Source organism: Elephas maximus, chromosome 3, assembly GCF_024166365.1.
Source record: "Elephas maximus indicus isolate mEleMax1 chromosome 3, mEleMax1 primary haplotype, whole genome shotgun sequence".
In the NCBI taxonomy this organism is placed as follows: Eukaryota; Metazoa; Chordata; class Mammalia; order Proboscidea; family Elephantidae; genus Elephas; species Elephas maximus.
In genome coordinates, this window is record NC_064821.1 from 173,672,416 (window position 1) to 173,691,856 (window position 19,441).

The 19,441-nt window shown below is 40.4% G+C and overlaps 1 protein-coding gene across 3 annotated transcripts in view; it reads left to right on the forward strand.

Moving 5' to 3' along the window:
* The window catches only part of VAV3 (vav guanine nucleotide exchange factor 3), a 419,739-nt gene that overhangs the window by 92,673 nt on the left and 307,625 nt on the right, over positions 1 to 19,441 (forward strand). For 2 of the 3 annotated variants that reach the window (XM_049880207.1, XM_049880206.1), the window contains exon 2: positions 11,956 to 12,072. The exons of the other annotated variant lie outside the window; for it this stretch is intronic. In XM_049880207.1, the coding sequence (XP_049736164.1) occupies positions 11,956 to 12,072 (117 nt within the window). The remainder of the gene's footprint in view (positions 1 to 11,955; positions 12,073 to 19,441) is intronic. 3 annotated transcript variants of the gene reach the window in all.

The following is a 19,441-nucleotide window of genomic DNA, read 5'->3' on the forward strand; positions in this document are numbered from 1 at the left end:
GTGATCCCCATTTCCTGCTTCACAGGGAGCAGTTTCCCTGGCTGGTGTGCTGTCCTACAGATCCTCTGCTTCCAAGGGCAGTAGTCCATTTCTACCTTGGATATGGACACGTTGAATTCTGTTTTTCATCTTCATGTTTCCATTAGCAGCTGATACTACCGCCGCTGCTACTCTGATCACTACCATGACTCTTGTTGTGGTTGTTACTGGCTGTCATTAGGTCGCCCTCCGACTCATGGCAACCCCACACACGATGAGATCAGACTGTTGTGATACATAGGGTTTTCACTGGCTGATTTTCAGAAATAGATCTCTAGACCTTTCTTCTTAGTCATAGTTTGAAAGCTTTGCTGAAACCTGTTCAGCATCATAGCAACATGTGAGCCATCACTGACAGACGGGTAGTGGTTGTGCGTGAGGTACGTTGGCCGGAAATGGACCCCGGGCCTCCTGCATAGAAGGCAAGAATTCTGCTACTGAACTGTCATTGTCCTGACACACAGCTACTACTGTTATGCAACTACTTTACTCCCATTATTATTATTCCTGTTACTTAATTGTTACTACTCTAAACACTATCAAAATCCTGACTGTAAGCTACTATATTCTACTGACTCTTTAAGGTCCGTGCAGAAAGGAATGATTATTTTCTGTACCCCTAACAGAGAAACAAGTCCCTGGGTAGCATATAGTGTTTGTACTCGACCCCCGACCTAAAGGATGGCAGTTCGAACCCACCCAGCGGCACCATGGAAGAAAGGCCTGGCCATCTGCTTCCATGAAGATTACAGCCAAGAATACCCTATGGAGCAGTTCTACTCTGTAACAGGGTGTCACCATGATTTGGAATCGACTCGTCGGCACGGGTTTTGTGTCACAGGGAACCTGCGAGTCTTCTCTGAAATCTAGGTGGGATCATTTTTAGTGTGCCTTGGGTTTTTTTTTGGGTTAGCTGTGTTCTGGATAATGACATGGTTGAGTGTTATTTTTCCTCATTAAAGCAGTGATATGCGTTGGTTTCATCAGCAGGATCGTGAACTTAGTAAAATAGATGTTTCAGGCTAATTCTGACCTTTGCACTTCCCAGGCATTCAGTTTTTCAGTATAATGACTAGAAACAATGTATTTGAGATCAGTGATGCTGTTTGTTAACATTTCAATTTTCTGTGTCCAGGTGCTAATGCAGGAGTTGACAGGGCTTTGAGCAGGGCTTCAAACTGGTTCTTTCTGGTTCGGTCATGGCTGAGGCAGCAAGACTGGGACAGACCTGAATTTTTTAAAATTTGGGTGAACCAGAACTATAAGTGGAATGGGAAAAACCATGAGTCAAAGCCCTGCTAGAAACCCAATCTCCTTAGAAAACAAGGGCAGCGTATAGCAACCAAATCTCTTGTCCATTGAATTTTGAGCAGAGCTGGAAACAGAGGTGCCTTGCTCAAAGATGGCAGCTGACTGCACTGCTCTGAACGTGTGTTGGTTTCCATAGTCCTGCCAATAATCCAGTGTCACACGTCAGACTCCTGAAAGGCCTTCCTATACCTCTTCTGAGTCTCCCGTTCCAGGGCTTCCACCCATAATTTTTCCCATTCTAGTTATTGTTCTGGATCACCCAAATTGTAAAAATTTGAGCCTGTTGCAGCTTCACTTCATCGGCCATGACTGAACTGGCTCGAACTGGTTTGAAGCCCTGCCTTTGAAACAGAGGATCTATGTTCCTGCCAAGGGTGAGTGGTACAGTGCTCCCTCTTGTGAAGGCAAGAGCTACTGAAAGCAGCAGAGGGCTTGTGTGTGGGTTATGGGGACAGCTGATCAGGGTCCCCTGAAAGTCACTTACGAGGCAACTTTGAACACACACACCAGGGGCAGATATCCCAGACTGAAGATAATGCTTATGAGCTTGAGTGCATAATAATTTAAAATCTTCATTCATCTTATCTTTAATTAACATGTCACTGACTTCCTAAATTTTTTTTGAGTTAACTTGTAATAAAAAAGACATGTTGCTACACTGTCATATAAGTAGGAATCCCTGGGTGGTACAAGTGATTAACATACTTGGCTGCTAATCGCAAGGTTGGAGGTGTGAGTCTATCCAGAGGTACCTCGGAAGAAAAGCCTGGCAATATACTTCTGAAAAATCATGCACTGAAAACCCTGTGGAGCACAGTACTACTATGGTGCACATAGGGCCACCGTGGATTAGAATTGACTCCATGGCACCTGGTTACTGGTTGTAAGTAAGAGAACAAGATGACAGTTTCATATAAAATTTTATTATGAATTTCCTCACTACCAAAGAATGGTTGCTCCTTGTTTTTTTTAATGCAGATAAACTGCGTCGTCACTCATTAATGAATTTATTTCAATAAAGCCATATATAACCCATAAAAGTACTTAATCATTGGGGGGGGGACCTGTAACTTTAAATGTTATTAAATCACTGCATTTTTGATTTAGCCATTTAAAATATCCATTAAAAATGAACAAAGAAAAAAAAATGAACAATGGTCTGGACGATGAATCATAACAGAAATATCGACTTTTAGTTTACCGAGAATATAGGTGTTTTGGTTTAGTGATTTGAACACAAGATTGGAGGTAAGAAACAACCCTCCCCCGTTTCTGGCCTTCCTCCCTGAGTGTCCTTTAGGGTCTTCATTCATTTGGAATATTGAGATCAAGAAGAAAATAATTTAGAGATATTGTACAGCCCTAAACTGATGCTAAGTGCAGCATAATTATTTTAGAATAATTCAGGAAGCATCTGTAGATAGAATTTCCACTGGAACAATGATAATTATGCCTCTTCTGACCCACAGGGAAAAGGACAAATGAGTAGACCACATAAATAAAAATCATTCTTCTTCTTTTTTGTTTTTAATTGTATTTCCAAGAGCTATGAGATTTTTTTATGAGATTTAGCTCATCTAATTTTAAAAGAAAGAGATACAGAAGGAACGAGAGGAAAATACGGTGAAAGGGACAGAAATAGAAAACTTGATAAGGAATAAACTTGACTTACTAATATTTCGGGTCTATCCCTTCCTCCAGAAACCCTGGTGGCATAGTGGTTCAGACCAAAAGGTCGGCATTTTGAATCCACCAGGCACTCATGGAAACTCTATAGGGCAGTTCTACTCTGTCCTATAGGTTTACTGTGAGTCGGAATTGACTCGATGGCAGTGGGTTTGGTTTTTGGTTTTTATCCCTTTCTCCGTACCAGGATTTGAGTCCTTTGGAGAGGGATAGAGGGGGAGTTAGGATGACAGGGGCACTTGGGAGTGGCTTGATAAGGTCTAAACTGAGGATGAACTGATAAGGAAAGCTCTTATTGTACCTGAATGCTTGTTTGGTTAGTTGATGGGCTTCGTGGTGGTCTTTTCTGTGCCTTTCAAAACTGTGCATCAGCCTGTTAAGTTACTGTCTTAGTCATCTAGTGCTGCTATAACAGAAATACCACAAGTGGATGGCCTTAACTAAGAGTTTGTTTTCTCACAGTAAATTAGGCTAAAAGTGTAAATTCAGGGTTTCTGCTCTAGGGGAAAGCTTTCTCTCTCTGTCAGCCTTCTCATCAGCCTTCCCCCCAGACTAAGAGCTTCTCTGTTCAGGGACCCCCAGGTCCAAAGGACGCACTCTGCTCCCAGCACTGCTTTCTTGGTGGTGTGAGGTGCCTAACTCTCTGCCTGCTTTCCTTTCCTTTATCTTTTGAGAGATAAAAGATGGTGCAAGCCACATCCCAGGAAACTTTCCTTTACATTGGATCAGGGATGTGACCTAGGTAAGGGTGTTACAATCCCACCCTAATCCTCTTAACATAAAATTACAATCACAAAACGGAGGACCACCACAGAATACTGGGAATCATGGCCTAACCAAGTTCATACACACATTTTTGGGGGGACATAATTCAATCCATGACAGTTACAATTGGAATTACTCCAAACCCTAAAATTCAGAGTCTCTCCTTCAAACAGGATAACTACTATCCCACTAAGAAACGGAACCCTGAGAACTTCTTTCCTCACCAAACCGTGTAATCAGGCATGGATGTTGTGGTGTTTGTGATGGTTTGAAGCTGTATTAGAAATTGCTGATCTTCCCATGAGGTATTGTTTCTCAGTTGGGATTGAAATAGCTCCTTTCACAATAAGCTGTAGAGGTTTTTCCTGTTATGTAGCCTCAGCTAACACAACTAGTCCATTATTGCTAACAATTTTAGAGAAGTAAGTGCTTATTCTTTAAAATAAAAAAAAAAAAAAAAGGGAAGTGATTCTGTTTACATGTGTATAGCTGAGAAATGTCAAAATGGCTCTTATGCACACAGAGAAAAAGGAAGCCATACATTTACTTCTCAGGGGTAGAGAGAGAGAGAGGAGGTTAGAGTTTTAGAATGAACTTTAGCAGACTGACCTTTAAATGTTTCCTTTCTGTAAGGTCAGTATTGCTAGCATTGAAGTGGTAACAATAGGAGGAGGCTGCACCTTGGAAAGCCATTTATGCTCCTTCAGATGTCATAGCTATCTGGCTGTGAAACATTTTCTAATGCAGGAGCGTCCGCATGATGTGTAATTTAGGATGTCTTAGACCTTGACCTTGATGGTGTTAAAATTTTCTTCTTTGAAGGTTATCTGCATTTATATTGACTGCTTTTCTACCATTTTCATTCTTCAACTTGTAATAAGGAAGCTATTCATGTCGGTCTGAAGGGGCGCAGAGGGTAAGCATGGAGGCACAAGACTGGTGGCTGGGTTTTTAGAATGTGTCACTTATCACTGAACATACCCAGGAGAGAGACAGGGCAACATCTAATGACTGGGTCTTACCTTACGTGAGGAGCCCTGGTGGTACAATGGTTAAGCTCTCCGTTGCCAACCGAAAGGTTGTCTGTTTGAACTCATCAAGAGGCTGTGCCAAAGAAAGATCTGGTGATGTGCTTCCATAAAGATTATAGCCAAGAAAACCCGTTGGGACAGTTCTGCTCTGTCGCATGAGGTTACTATGACTCAGAATCAACTAGAAGACATCTAACAACAACACCTTATGTGAAGGAGTCCCTGGATGGTGCAAGAGGTTATGTGCTCAATCACTAACAGAAAGGTTGGCAGTTTGAACCCACCCAGAGGTACCTTGGAAGAAAGCCCTGGCAGTCTACTTCAGAAAGATCATAGCCATTGAAAATTCTATGGAGCACCGTTCTACTCAGCGACACATGGGGTCTCCATGAGTTAGAATTGACTCCATAGCAGCTGGTCTGGTTGGGTACCTTATGTGAAGAAAAGAATGTTTGACTCTGTCTGTGGCCCCCTTTTATACACCCTGTCCCCTTGACTTAGTCATCTAGTGCTGCTATAACAAATACCACAAGTGGATGGCTTTAACAAAGAGAAATTTATTCTCTCACAGTCTAGTAGGCTACAAGTCCAAGTTCAGGGTGTTATCTCCAGGGGAAGGCTTTCTCTCTGTCGGCTCTGGAGGAAGGTCCTTCTCGTCAATCTTCTCTTGGACTAGGAGCTTCTCTGTCCTGGACCCACCGAGTCCAGGACACGCTCTGCTTTTGGTGCTTCTTTCTTGGTGGTATGAGGTCCCCAACTCTGCTTGCTTCCTTTCCTTTTATCTCCTGTAAGATAAAAGGTGGTGTAGGCCACACCCCAGGGAAACTACATTGGATCAGGGATGTGACCTTAGTAAGGGCGTTACAGTCCCACCCTAATCCTCTTTAACATAAAATTACAGTCACAAAGTGGAGGACAACCACACAATACTGGGAATCATGGCCTAACCAAGTTGACACGTAGTTTTGGGGGATGCAATTCAATCCATGATACTCCACGTTTGCTAAGTTACCAATCTCAGTGAATGCCCTCATCATCAAGACAGAGAGCTGGATGTAACTCTTTATTCTTCTCTTTTCTTCTCCCCCTGACACTTATATTTATTTCCCAGGTTTTTTTCCCCCATATTCCCTCCTAGAGTTCTTTATGTTTCTCCTTCTACTACCCTAACCCAAATCACCATCATTTCTTACCAGATTAATATGACAGTTTCCTAACTGTTCTTGTCTTGCCTACCTACTCCACATCATCTCCCTGATTAAAAAAAAAAAAAGATAATTTAATTCTGCACAGTACAAAATAACCAAAAAAAAAAAAAAGCCCAAACCCGTTGTTGTCAAGTTGATTCCGACTCATAGCGACCCAATATAAAAAAATTAGGGCTCGTATAATTCAGTAGTTAAAGATGTGGGCTCTGTAGCCAGAATGTCTGGCTTTGAGTCATGACTCCATTACTTTGGCAAATGTAGTTTTGTAAACTTGAGTAAGTTCCTTAACCTCTAAGCCTCATTATACATAAAAGAAAGAAAATTGTAAGATGTTACTGATTGAATTGACATAAATGACACATAAACATTGGGCACAGTGCTTGGGACATAGTAAGCACTCAAAAAATTTCTACAACATCAATAATTATAAAATGCAAAGATGACTCTTTCATTCTCCTACTTAAAACCCTTTAACCTCAACATTTTCTGTAGGATAAAGTCCAAATCCCTTGGCATGCCATGCAAAGCCCTGCTACCCTCACTAGCTCTTTCTGTCACTGTTTCCCTCCAGAGTTCGGTGCTCCATCCATTCTGAGCCACTTCCACTGTCCCCGTAGTCTGTGTTTTCTCTTGCTTCTTGCTCATGCACAGGTAGAGCTATTCCCTAGAACCTCCTTGTACCCTGCATCCCCCTTCTCCTTCCACACACCAGGCACTCCTTCTCTTTTCATATGTGACTCCTGACTCCCACTTATCCTTCAGGTACCAGCTCTTCCATGAAGCCATCCCTGATACTCCAGGACTCCCACGGCACCTTTCATTTTACATGCCTGCGGCAAAGGCCACACTATAGTGCAGCTGAGCCTTCATTATCCGTATGCTCCTCCTGTCTGTAATAAGCTCTTTGAGGGAAGAGCCTGGGTCATGTTTGCTTTTTTTATGCTGTGTTCTTGGTAGTTCTATCCAATATTTGCTTAATAAATTAATAACTCAGTGCCTGATTAGGGGAAATCGATGTTTTATGATGCCTAAAACAGTGAAGTACTTAACTACTAGCCGAAAGGTTGGGCATTCAGAAGTCAGGCCTGGCGATCTGCTTCTGAAAGGTCATGGCCTTGAAAACCCTGTGGAGCAGTTCGACTCGGCACACATGGGGTCTCCATGAGTCAGAATTGACTCGAAGGCAACTAGCAACAAGTAAGCAACAAAGCACATAATAGGCATTGATATTTGTTAAATGAATAAATGCTACTTAAACTTTTATGTATTCTTAATTTTGGCAACTCTATCTTGTATGGATAAATTATTTAAAAAATTCTAAAGTTATTTAATTCTGAATCCTAAAATCCTAAACTAAAAAAAAAAATCCTGAAGTTATTTCAAATAAATAAGTTACATGATTTAGCAAAGTTGTATAATTTTTGGTCAAAAAAAAATGTATGGTAATAAAATGAGATAGATTTGTCTTTGTGTCTCATAAACCATCTCTGAAGGCAGTATGTTGTAAGCTGTTGCAAGTGATACAAAGGACTATCAGATGGTTTCTAATCTCAAGGAATTTATAGACTTTTGGGGAGAAAAAACTTACACTGAAATAATAAACCAAAAAAAAACCAAAAAACCAAACCCAGTGCTGTCGAGTCGATTCCGACTCATAGCGACCCTATAGAACAGAGTAGAACTGCCCCATAGAGTTTCCAAGGAGCGCCTGAGGGATTCAAACTGCTGACCCTTTGGTTAGCAGCCATAGCACTTAACCGTTATGCCATCAGAGTTTCCACACTGAAATAACATGGTGTCGAAATTCTAGCCATTCCTCTAGCCATAAAACAAACTATTGGGTTCATCAATCTCCTTTAATGAACCAAGTTTCCCTTTCTTAACAGAATGAGATATGATTTGGCTCTTTTGGCATTCTACAAAGAAAATTACAGCATTTTCTGAGAGGTACATCAGAGACCAGTTAGGCTAATCCTGTCTGTATTTGCTCTCTGTTTTGCAGGTGATAGAAACCCTGCTCACCATTGCTTTAAGCAAAAGGTGGTCTTACTTGTTCATTTGATGGGAATGGCTCATGTAGTCTAGGGGCAGGCTGGTGGTCAGACCTTGTTTTCTAAATACAACTCACTGTGTAAATAGAAACAAACCTCCTGGGAGAAACGGGCTGATTTCAGAACTAGGGCAGAGAAAATAAGAAGTGAATCTGGGAGAGTTTGATATAAGAAAGCAAGAAAACTAAGACTCATAGGGTTAGGTGTCAAAAGAACACAAGAGCCAGTTTGAAGGGATCCCCACTGGCTGAATTTGAGACAATATGAGCATTAAAAAGATTAATGGTAACAACTTCCTATTACACAAACAAACAAAATAAAAAGGAAGCGGGGAGAGAGGAAGAGGAAACTCTTCTTTTCAAAAGAATACCAGCTAATAAATGTAGAAGGGTTGGCAGAATTAGAAAAACGACTCTTCCATAGTACCAAATGGGATAATTGAAGCAGGGCTCATTGATAGATGCTAAACCCATGGTAAAAATTTACTGGGAAATAGGATCACCACATGGTGCCAAGTTGTCACTACCAGATTACTTACTGATATAAAGAGGGACACGTGCCTTTGCATTGGAGAGATGTGGCAGTAACCATCTAACCAAGTCATCAAACTCAGCATTAGTAATAATGGGACAACCTGACATATTGTGCTTCCCGATGGGATGAAATATGAAGTTCACAGTATGAAATATTCTTGTCCTAGCTGTTTAATTTGGTTCACAGGAAACACAAGCGATGGAGGGACAGGTTTAATGACACTGTGAGGAGATAATCAGACAAATGCAGAATGTGGAACATTCCGGAGGACAACTGACCTGTTCTCTTCAAAAAGTTAGTGTTATTTAAAAAATAAAAAGAGGATTTTCTAGATGAAAAGGTACTACAGAGACAAAATCGCCAAATACAATGAGTTAAACTTGATTGGCCCTCAGGTTGGAGGAAAAATATTGAAAAAAATACAAATGAGAAGATTTGAATATTAAAAGGGTTCATTTAAATGATTTTTTTTAGGTGTGACAACAGTGTTGTCAGAATATAGGAAAATGCCTTTATTCTTAGGAGATGCGTGTTGTATTATTGCGGGGTGAAGTGACATGAGGCCTGCAACCTACATTTGAATGGTTCTGCCAAATAAATTTTATAAATAGAGAAAACGAATGCATGCAAAAGCATATATGGCAGTATGTCACAATTGCTGACCTAGACGGAGTGCTCATTGAGTAATTCTTTCAACTTTTGGTTTGAAAAAATGTTTAATTTTTTTACTTTAAATATTTTTGTTTAAAGTAAACTGAAAAAAGAAAAAATCAGCATGATGAAAGCAAAACACAAGCCATGGGGGTGGGCAGGCATGTGGGTAGGCAAAGTTCTGTCCACCACTTCAACAATGGCATCAGGGCCTGCGTGGCTTCCGCCATCCCTCGACTCTGTTCCTGTGCACACACAGAGCCCAACAACCCGTGAATATCGAGTGAAGTGTCAGCCCAAAGTGTTATTACGCAAATTTTGGAGCACTGTGAATATCTCCAGAAAAGATCAATAGAGAAGCTTGGGGCAGGACCATGTCCTCTTCATTTTTTTGCATTTCTAGTGTCTGGAATGTAGTAGGCATTCAAAAATTATTGTCTGAAAAAATACATAAAAGGGATGACTAAATTTGAGGAATGCCTAGAAAAGCCAGAGCTTAGAAACGAAGTGACTTTTTTCAAATCCAGTAAATATTTTTTTGTTGAATTTAATAGACTTGAACCAGCGAGGGGGCAGCTAAGATGAACATTGGTTCCAGATGTAAGGAAAAGGCCCATTTTCAAATGTCTTCTTCTCTGCATGCGATAATGACCGCAATCTCATAAAGTTTTTGCTTTCTAAATTTTGCCTTTCTGAATGATGTCATGATCAAAGCTCTCTAGTGGAAGCCACTGTAGTTTTTCCTATGGGGGGGGGCGGGGGGGAGAGTTTGAGTTTGGTTTGAAATCTTCAGGGGGTGGCATGTGCAATTATGCTTTGTTCCTTGGTGAGCTATGAGTTGGGCACTTAATTATGTAAAAAATATTGCAAGAGAGCAGTTGCATAATCCCCAAGAGAGTAATTATTGTCTGTCTTGGCAGAAGGCGAGGCTTTTAATCTGTAAATAAGCTAGTCTATGGGAAGAGCCACATGCAGATAGTGTGTGTCTTAAAGGTCTTTTATGAATTTTTAAAAGTGGAAGCAGTTCCTGAATGTGCTGATGGGTTGCCACCTTTGCGCCTGGAAGGGTTTATGATGCCTCTCCTGTGGTTTTAACCCCTTCTGAGATATTTAATTAATTTATTTATTTTTGAGATATTTAAGCCTCTGAGGGGGATTCCCTTAAAGGGTAAAACTGTATCTGAGTTAAGCCCATAAAAGAATCTGAATGTTTCAAATGCGGAGGAAGTAAAATGTGCTTTCTGCAAATCAAAAAAAAAAACCAAGAGGAAACAAAACATTGGTGGTGCTTTAAAACAAAAAAAAGCAAAGATGCAACATATAATATGTTGCTTACTTATAGGTGATTAGTAAGTATTTTTGTGTGCTCCACAGCAGCTGAGATTTCCAAAAAGAATGAATTCGTTTTCAGGGTATGTGCCTAGTCTGTTTAGGTGGATCTGAGTCTTTCAGATACTGAAAGTAAATTCTTACTGTTGGTGTTTAAGTTGTCAATTGCAGCTGCCTTCCCTCTTGCTACTGTGGGCCAGCTGCCTTCTGTCTAAAGCCAGCTTCTATACTTGCATACCACCAGGTCCCCTCCCTTTGCCTACTGGAGGATTTCATTTATATCTCTAGTACAGACTTGTCCCTTTGACTCCAGACTTGTATATCCAGTTGCCTGCCCCACATCTTATTGGATGACTAATAGACATTTCAGATTTAACATATTCAATATTTAACACCTGGCCTTCCCACGGTTGTCTCTAGCCTGGATTATTTGCAACAGTCTCCTAACTGGTCTTCCCGAAAGACCCTTTTTACATCATGTCAGATCATGTCACTCCTCTGTTGCAAGGTCTCCAATGACTTCCCATCTCAGCCTTCTCCTACAAGGCCCTTCATCATCTGACTCTGTTACCTTTCTGACTTCACCTCTTACCCTTCTTCTTGTCACTTGTTCTGCTCTAGCTGCATTGACCCCTTCCTTGGCCACACCGAGCTTCCTTCTGCCTCAGGGCCTTGGTACATACTGCTGCTTCAGCCTCGAATACTCTGTTGTTGCGGTTCTGTTGGCATACTCCTGTCTCCCTTCTCTAGCAGTCCAGTTTAAAATAGCTCCCCTCCCCCAGCACGCCTCATCCTTCCTCCCCGCTTTATTTTCCTCCACTGTACTTATCATCAAGTGAAAAAAATGCACTATTTCATGTTTGTTTTTAGCATGTCTGTTTTCTCTCATTAGAATGAATGAAGTTTCATGAGGGCAGAGATTTTTGTCTTGTTCACCGCTGTATCACTTGTGTCTGGGGGAGTGGCTAGGACGTAGCAGATGCTCAGTAAATATTAGGAGTCCCTGGGTGGTGCAAACAGTTAATGCTCTTGGCTGCTAACTGAAAAGTTGGGAGGTTCAAGTCCAACCAGACGTACCTCAGAAGAAAGGTCTGGTGATGTGCTTCTAAAAAACCAGCCATTGAAAACCCTAGGAAACACAGTTCTACTCTGACACACATGAGATCACCATGAGTTGGAGTCAACTCAAGGGCAACTGGTTCAATAAATCCTACTGAATAAATAATTAAGAAGCAACCACAAAAGCTGATTGAAACTTCCCAGCCATTTTTATAGCGTCCTGAGTGTGATGGGAGCAGATGACATTCAGAATGACTCACTATATACTGATAGTTATTTTCCATCCCTCAGTTTCTCTGTTTGAAGAACATAAGGACATTTCTCACGGCCTGCTGCGAGACGTTTGGAATGAGGAAAAGTGAACTCTTTGAGGCATTTGACCTGTTTGATGTTCGTGACTTTGGAAAGGTAATTACATTTTATTGTTTTATATTATTTTTTATTGGAGAACATTTTATTACATGTTTATTGTTTCATACCTTGCCAAAGTATGGCATGCAACTTAAATGACTTTTAGGTATCTGCAGTGTATTGTTAAATTTCACATATAGGTGTTTAGACAAAAAATTAAAAAACAAAAAACCACTGCAACAAACAAACCCAAATAGCACCAATAACTGCCTAAAATGAAGTAGAGTTATTTTTTAATTAAAGCAATATAATGTGGAACTTTTATCCAGAGGTATTTCTTTCTGCTGGCTGCCTCAGAGAGTAGGATCACTATTACCCATCCTTTAGATAGTTTGTTGGACACTCATGTCTGAGGACCAGTATTCTTTCCTTCCAGTCTTCTTTATATCTGGAAGCCACCTAATTTTTGGATGCTAAGAGTGTTCTGCTATTCCTTCCTCTATGTGGATACTTGGGAAGTTGACTTGGAGAAGACATGAATCACTTAAATGTTTGAGATTATAGAATAACTCCTTCTACTTTGGTTTCAGTGGGTATTTGTTGTATTTCAGTGATTTTTTTTTTATGTGAGAACTGTTGTAATATTTACTGTTATTAGTTACTGTTATGTACACCAAACACGTTTGTAATAGGTGAAGGAAATCATCTTTTCAAAGTTAGGATTATTTATGATGAAGTGATTGGGCAAAAAGTTAAACCTTTTACTTGTAAGTAGCCATAAAAGTGTCAGATAATGAGAGTGACATCACCTTAGCCCCTGCTGATATAATAGTATTATGAAACTAAGCACATAAGAGGAAAAAACTAAATGACGTTGAGTTTGAGAAGATTGCTCTTAACATATGCTTATTAAAAGGTATAGACTTTTAGAATTCAGGTAGTAAGTAGTACCTTATCACAAGGCTGTTTGAGTGATATGTTATTTGATTTTCAAGATGTAGTATTTTTGGTTATAAATAAAAAACAGGCAATGGGTTGACTTTCTTGGTAGCAAGGATGAAAAGAACAAACTTGAAACAGAAATACAAGAAATTCTGAAATACACCAAGTATGGTGAAGCCACCCGACCAGGGAGGTAGAAGACCTAGGTTCTCTATATGGCCTTGACCCAGACTCACTTTGTGATGTTCTGAAAGTAACCAGCCTTCTCAGTCACCAGTGTACCTGCCAGCTTAGAAGACTGTACAAAAGCAAATGGATCTAAGAACGTGATTTCGGAGATTCCTTTTCTCTTTGGCAAGCTATGATTTAACTCTCTTGAGGTCCAAAAAAGTGACAGAGGACATAATATGATAGTAAGTAGAAGGAACTGAAAACCTAGCCCATGGTAAGGAAATGGTAGCACATTGTCTGTGACAGTGAAGTGAAACCTTGAAGAAAAAGGGGAATCAAGAAGAAACCCTGGTGGGTGGATAGTCTTCTAAGCTGTTGGGCCTGAAAAACACCGGAGATAATTTCTGTCTCTACTGTCTTGTGCATTTTTTTTTTTTTTTGCCCCTCCTCTTTTTTCTTTTTTTATCTTCTTTGATTTTCCTTTATTTTCCCCTCTGTTTGTAGGGGGGGGCCCTGGTGGCACAGTGGTTAAGTGTTTGGCTGCTAACCAAAAGGTTTGCAGTTCGAATCCACCAGGTGCTCCTTGCAAACCCTATAGAGCAGCCGTACTTTGTCCTTTAGGGTTGCTTTGAGTCAGCTTCGACTCGACGGCAATGGGCTTGGGTTTTTTTTTTGGTTTATAGGGAGAGACCCTGATGGTGCAGTGGTTTAGAGCTCAGGCTGCTAACCAATAGGTCAGCAGTTTGAATCCACCAGCCACTCCTTGGAAACCCTAGGGGGCAGTTCTATCCTGCCTGTAGGGTTGCTATGAGTCGGAATTGACTCAATGGTAATGGATTTGGTTCAGTTTTTTTGGCTTATAGGGAAGTGAAAAGTAGCTCCTCCTCACAAAAGCATTTGAGAGCCATCACAGACTTTGTTTATGGATCTACCAAATGAAAACTCATTGCCATTGAGTTGATCTGACTCATATCCACCCTATAGGACAGAGTAGAACTGCCTCTTAGGGTTTCCAAGGCTGTAATCTTTATGGAAGCAGACTGCTCCATTTTCCTCCCACTGAGCAGCTAGTGGGTTTGAACAGCAGACCTTTTGGTTAGCAGATGAGTGCTTTAACCAGTGCATCACCAGGGCTCCTGTGTATGGCTCTAAATCAAAAAAATCAAACCCACCGCCATTGAATCGATTCCAACTCATAGCACCCCTATAGAACAGAGTAAGAACTGCCCCATAGGGTTTCCAAGGCTGTGGTCTTTACAGAAGCAGACTGCCACATCTTTCTCCCCAGAGCTGCTAGTAGTTTCGAACCACCGACCTTTTGGTTAGCAGCTGAGTGCTTAACCACTGCACTTCAGGTGCTCCTTATTCCTGCTATAGGCACTGGGTGCCAGGGGCCTGCTGCTTTGTGAAAGATTAAAATCTAAAAAAAAAATCTTTAAGTGACATTTCAACTGATATGTCTATCAGTAGGCTTATTCCTCATTAATACGTTGAACCACTTGCATGTAATATTTTTTTCTGAAAACTGTTGGATGTAAATTTTTAGAAAAATATGTATTCGTTCATTTCATGTAATTCATTTAACAAAGTTTTTTTTCCCCCAAGTCTTATTTTTTTTTAAATCTCATCAAGGAGATACTAATATTTTATTTAAATTTGCTAGAAATGGTATTGATAAAGACCGAGAGATGACACAAATACTTTTCAAAACACAGGGCTTTGTTCTAGTGGAATAACATTTTTTGCTAGATTGATTAGACAACAGAAGCTTTGTAGGGTATAGAAAGTTGAATGTAAAGGAATAAACTGTATGCTCCTCCTATGTACATGGCTACCTAAAATTAAATTTGGGGCTGTGATCTACAATTTGAACCTGTAACTACTGCTATTACTTTTAAGTCACCTACATTTTTGCTACTGGCAAGATCGATATAGCTATCTCTTCAGAATTGCATTTGAACTAAATAAACCACTGAACATTAAAGAATTTGTGATAGGACTCCATCATTTACCTCTACTACTAATACCAAACATTATACAGGTAGTCCCCCGACTTACGACATATTCAAGTTACGACGAACCGCACTTAGAATGCCTGTTGTCTTTTTTTGTACATCTTATCCTTAGTAGTAAGCACTATATACAGTGTTGCAGCATGTAATTTACTGAAGTTATTCTCATGCCAACCCCCAAAGACAAATAAAGATCCGATTTATTAAGATACTGATAACAAAAGGCAATAATAATGAAAACTAAAAGGAAAAAAATGAGGTATTTGATTTACATCAAAACCGTCTTACGACAGTCGTTGAAACAGAACCCCGTTGTAAGTTGGGGACTACCTGCAGATCTTACTAAAGCCAACACCACTACCTCCACTTATTGAACACTTACTAGGTACTGGGTATTCATATATATGTGTGTAATTTTTAAAAATCCTCATAACAACCGTATTAGGTAGGTAGTAGTATTTTTTTCATTATACGTATGACAAAACCAGGGCCCTGAATCATATATCTGGAAGGGATTGGACCAATAGCGTGAACCAGACCTGGCTAACCTCTACCACTACGTGATATGATGACTGCAAACATTCACGTAGCATATCCTATGTTACAGGACGGCTATAAGCACTTTACATGTTTGGTTCAATCTTTATGTTAAGGATACTATTATCCTCCCCATTTTGTACATTCTAGATTATAAGTGATGCAATTGGGATAATTTATGAAGTTTTAAATTTCTAAGTGGAAAGAAAAATTGAAGAGAGGGTTAAATCAGAGGCAAAATTATACCTGATATTGGGAATAAAAATATTAATAGAATGTGGACAGGTCAGTTCACCTCCCCCGCCATTCCCCAGGATTTAATTAGATCTCCAGTGAACTTGCAGTGACAAATATCTGTATCTGTGTGTGCCTGTGTTTGCATCAGTTCACACACATAGTGAATCTAGTATTCATATATGTCTGGTGCATTTTTACTTAGGAATCTATTGATTATCTTAAGTCTTTTTTTGGCATTTCCAAATTTTCAGAGTTTTTTTTTCACATCACTGATCTCCTTGGATTCTCACAGCAGTCTTGTGAAGGAGGCAAGCAGGCATTGTCATTTTTCAGATAAGGAAACTGAAACATGGGGAGGTTAAGTAGTGACTTTGAGGGGTCCTTCCCGGCTGAAGGAGCAGGATCTGGAGCTTGGGTCTTCTGATTTCCCGGCCCTTTGCTTTTCTCGTCTGTTATCTGTGTTTCGGGTCCCGCTGCGATAGGACTGCTCAGGGGAAAGGATGGACATGAAGGAAAAAAACCAAAGGAATTTACAAAATTGAAAACTCATGGTAACTCCATGTGTTAATACCAAAAAAAAAAACAAAAAAAAACTGTTGCCATCGAGTTGATTTCCGACTCATAGCAATCCTATAAGACAGAGTAGAACTGCCCTGTAGGGCTTTCATGGCTGTAAATCTTTACGGAAGCAGACTGTCACATCTTTCTCACTCAGAGAGGCTGGTGGTTTCGACCCTCCCAGCTTTCAGTTAGCAGTTCAGTACTTTGACAACTGCACCCCCAGGGCTCCTACAGGGTTGTCAAGAGTCAGAATCAACTTGATGGCAATGGGTTTCAAGTGTTAATAGTATATAATTAATTATTCACTTCAAATCAAATTCATATGTCAACAAAAATTAGAATAGTTTTAAACACTGTGTACTCTTTTTTTTTTTTTTTTAAATCATATGGGGGATGATGAATGGGCTTAGTGGTAACTTGAATACATTTAGGAGTCACCAGAGGCCTTGAGGCTAAATATGTCTCTCACTGCGAATGTTGTTAAATGCTGAAACAGGTTTGTGAAAGGGGTGGAGTCCTTGTCTAAGACTGCTGAGCCTGGCTGCTCGGAGGAGCCGTGACCTTGCACACCCTTTCTTCTTTTTTTATTTTGTTGTTGTTAATATACTGGGTGTTTTTCTTAATATACACAGCAAAACATATAGCAATTCAACAGTTTCTACATGTGCAATTCAGTGACATTGATTACATTCTTTGAGTTGTACAACCATTCTCACCCTCCTTTTCCGAGTTGTTCCTCTCTCATGAACATAAACTCACCACCCCCTAAGGTTCCTATCTAATCTTTTGAGTTGCTGTGGTCAATTTGATCCCATATAGATAGTTCTTAAAAGAGTATAATGCTCAAGGCAGACATTTTTTACCCCCTACTAAACCAAACCCACTGCCGCCAAGTTGATTCCGACTCATAGCGACCCTATAAGGCAGAGTAGAGCTGCCCGGTAGAGTTTCCAAGGAGCGCCTGGCGGATTCAAACTGCTGGCCTTTTGGTTAGCAGCCATACCACTCTGCTACCAGGGTTTCCCATTTTTTACTAGTTAAGTTAAAATTGTTTGGTTTTAAGAAGACTTCAGGGGATATTTTTGGTTTAAAGTTGAAAGATGATCTCAGGATGACAGTTTCTGGGGGTTTACTTGGATACTCTTTCAAGAGCCCTTTGGGTTTAGGGTTTATGTATTTCTATGGTTTTAAAATATCATTTACTTTCTTACTTTTAACAAAGATGAATTCTTTCCTGGCTTACTACTAATAAAAATGAGTAGAATCTTGTTAGTAACTTCTTTGCTTAAGAAATATAGTTAAAAAAACAAAAAGAAACAAAAAACCAGTAAAACCACTTTCCCCTACAATGAGATTAGAAATGATTAGTTGTTTTGCTTTACTCACCTTGCAACAGGATCTGTAGATTTGCTCACTTGCATGCTGCATTGTAAAGGATTTTCTGTTACTCTGCGTGGATTGTCATTTTCTGATAAATACGTTTTTGTGTTTGGAAGTGTTTCCTACTGAGCTGTCTTTTGGCACATTCTCAGCACTGAAGCACATGTGATTTTTCTTTAATGAGACCATTTCTAGTAAGTAATAGACACCAGGCTGCTGCCGCTGTCCAGATGAGAGCCTGCGATTGGCCCTTTCCATGTTGTGGCTCTGGGTGGGTTTTGGGCCTGTTTCCAGCCGTCCACAGGCTTCACTTCAACTGTGTCCAGTATTGTGAAGCACCTTGTAAGTTGTCAGGGATTTCATTTTACTTGGCGCATGGCCACATCACTCCATCCTCACATCACCTTTTCCTCTATGTGTGTCTTCTTCTCTGTGAGTCTGTATCACATCTCCCTCTGCCTCTCTCTTATGAGGACACTTGTCATTGGATTTGGGCCTGCCCAGATAATCCAGGATTATCCCCTCATTTCAAGATGCTGGTCTTAGTTATCTAGTGCTGCTACAACAGAAATACCACAAGTGCATGGCTTTAACAAACAAGTTTATTTCACAGTCTAGGAGGCTGGAAGTCTGAATTCAGGGTGCCAGCTCCAGGGGAAGGCTTTCTCTCTCTGTCAGCTCTGGGGGAAGTTCCTTGTCATCAGTCTTACCTTGTATAGGAGCTTCTTAGTCCAGGGACCCCGGGTCCATAGGACTAGCTCCCCTCCTGGTTCTTCATTCTTGGTGGCATGAGGTCCTCCCTGTCTCTCTGCTCGCTTCTTTTATATCTTAAAAGAGATTGACTCAACCTGATCTTGTAGATTGAGTCCTGCCTCATTAACATAACTGCCTCTAATCCTGCCTCATTAACATCATAGAAGTAGGATTTACAACACAAAGGAAAATCACATCTGATGACAAATTGGTAGATCATCACACAATACTGGGAATCATGGGCTAGCCAAATTGACACATATTTTTTGGGGGACACAATTCAATCCATAATGATGCTTAACTTAATTACAAAGACCCTTTTTGCAAATCAGGTAACATTCCCAGACTTGAAGGATTTGATGTGGATATATCTTTTGGCCTACCATACTTCCCTTTCCTATTGTCAGTCATGTTGTTTGGATGGGTTTGACCTTACTCCCAGTCCTGAGGGTGAAGTTCCAGTTAGTTTAATCAGTTGGAGTATGCCATCCCTTTGGCCATAGTGATAGGTTCAGGGATGGCATCAGCCACTAAGTTGGGACCAGTGTGATGTGTTGAGACAATTGTGAGAGTTATGTTCTCCTTCTGATATGGTGGTATTTGGATAAGAGTCTGAGGCTCAGAAGAGGTGCAGCCATCTGGGTACCACATGGAGTTTCAAAATGGATCCAGGTCAGGGGAGCAGAACTGAGGAGGATCCTGTTGATATTGCATGAGGACTGAGCCAAGCTGTGCTCAAAGTTAAATATATCTGGATTTTCCAGCAACATGAGCCAATACGTTTTTCACTTTTTCCTCCTTCGGCCAGTTTTAGTTAGCTCTCTCAATCAAAA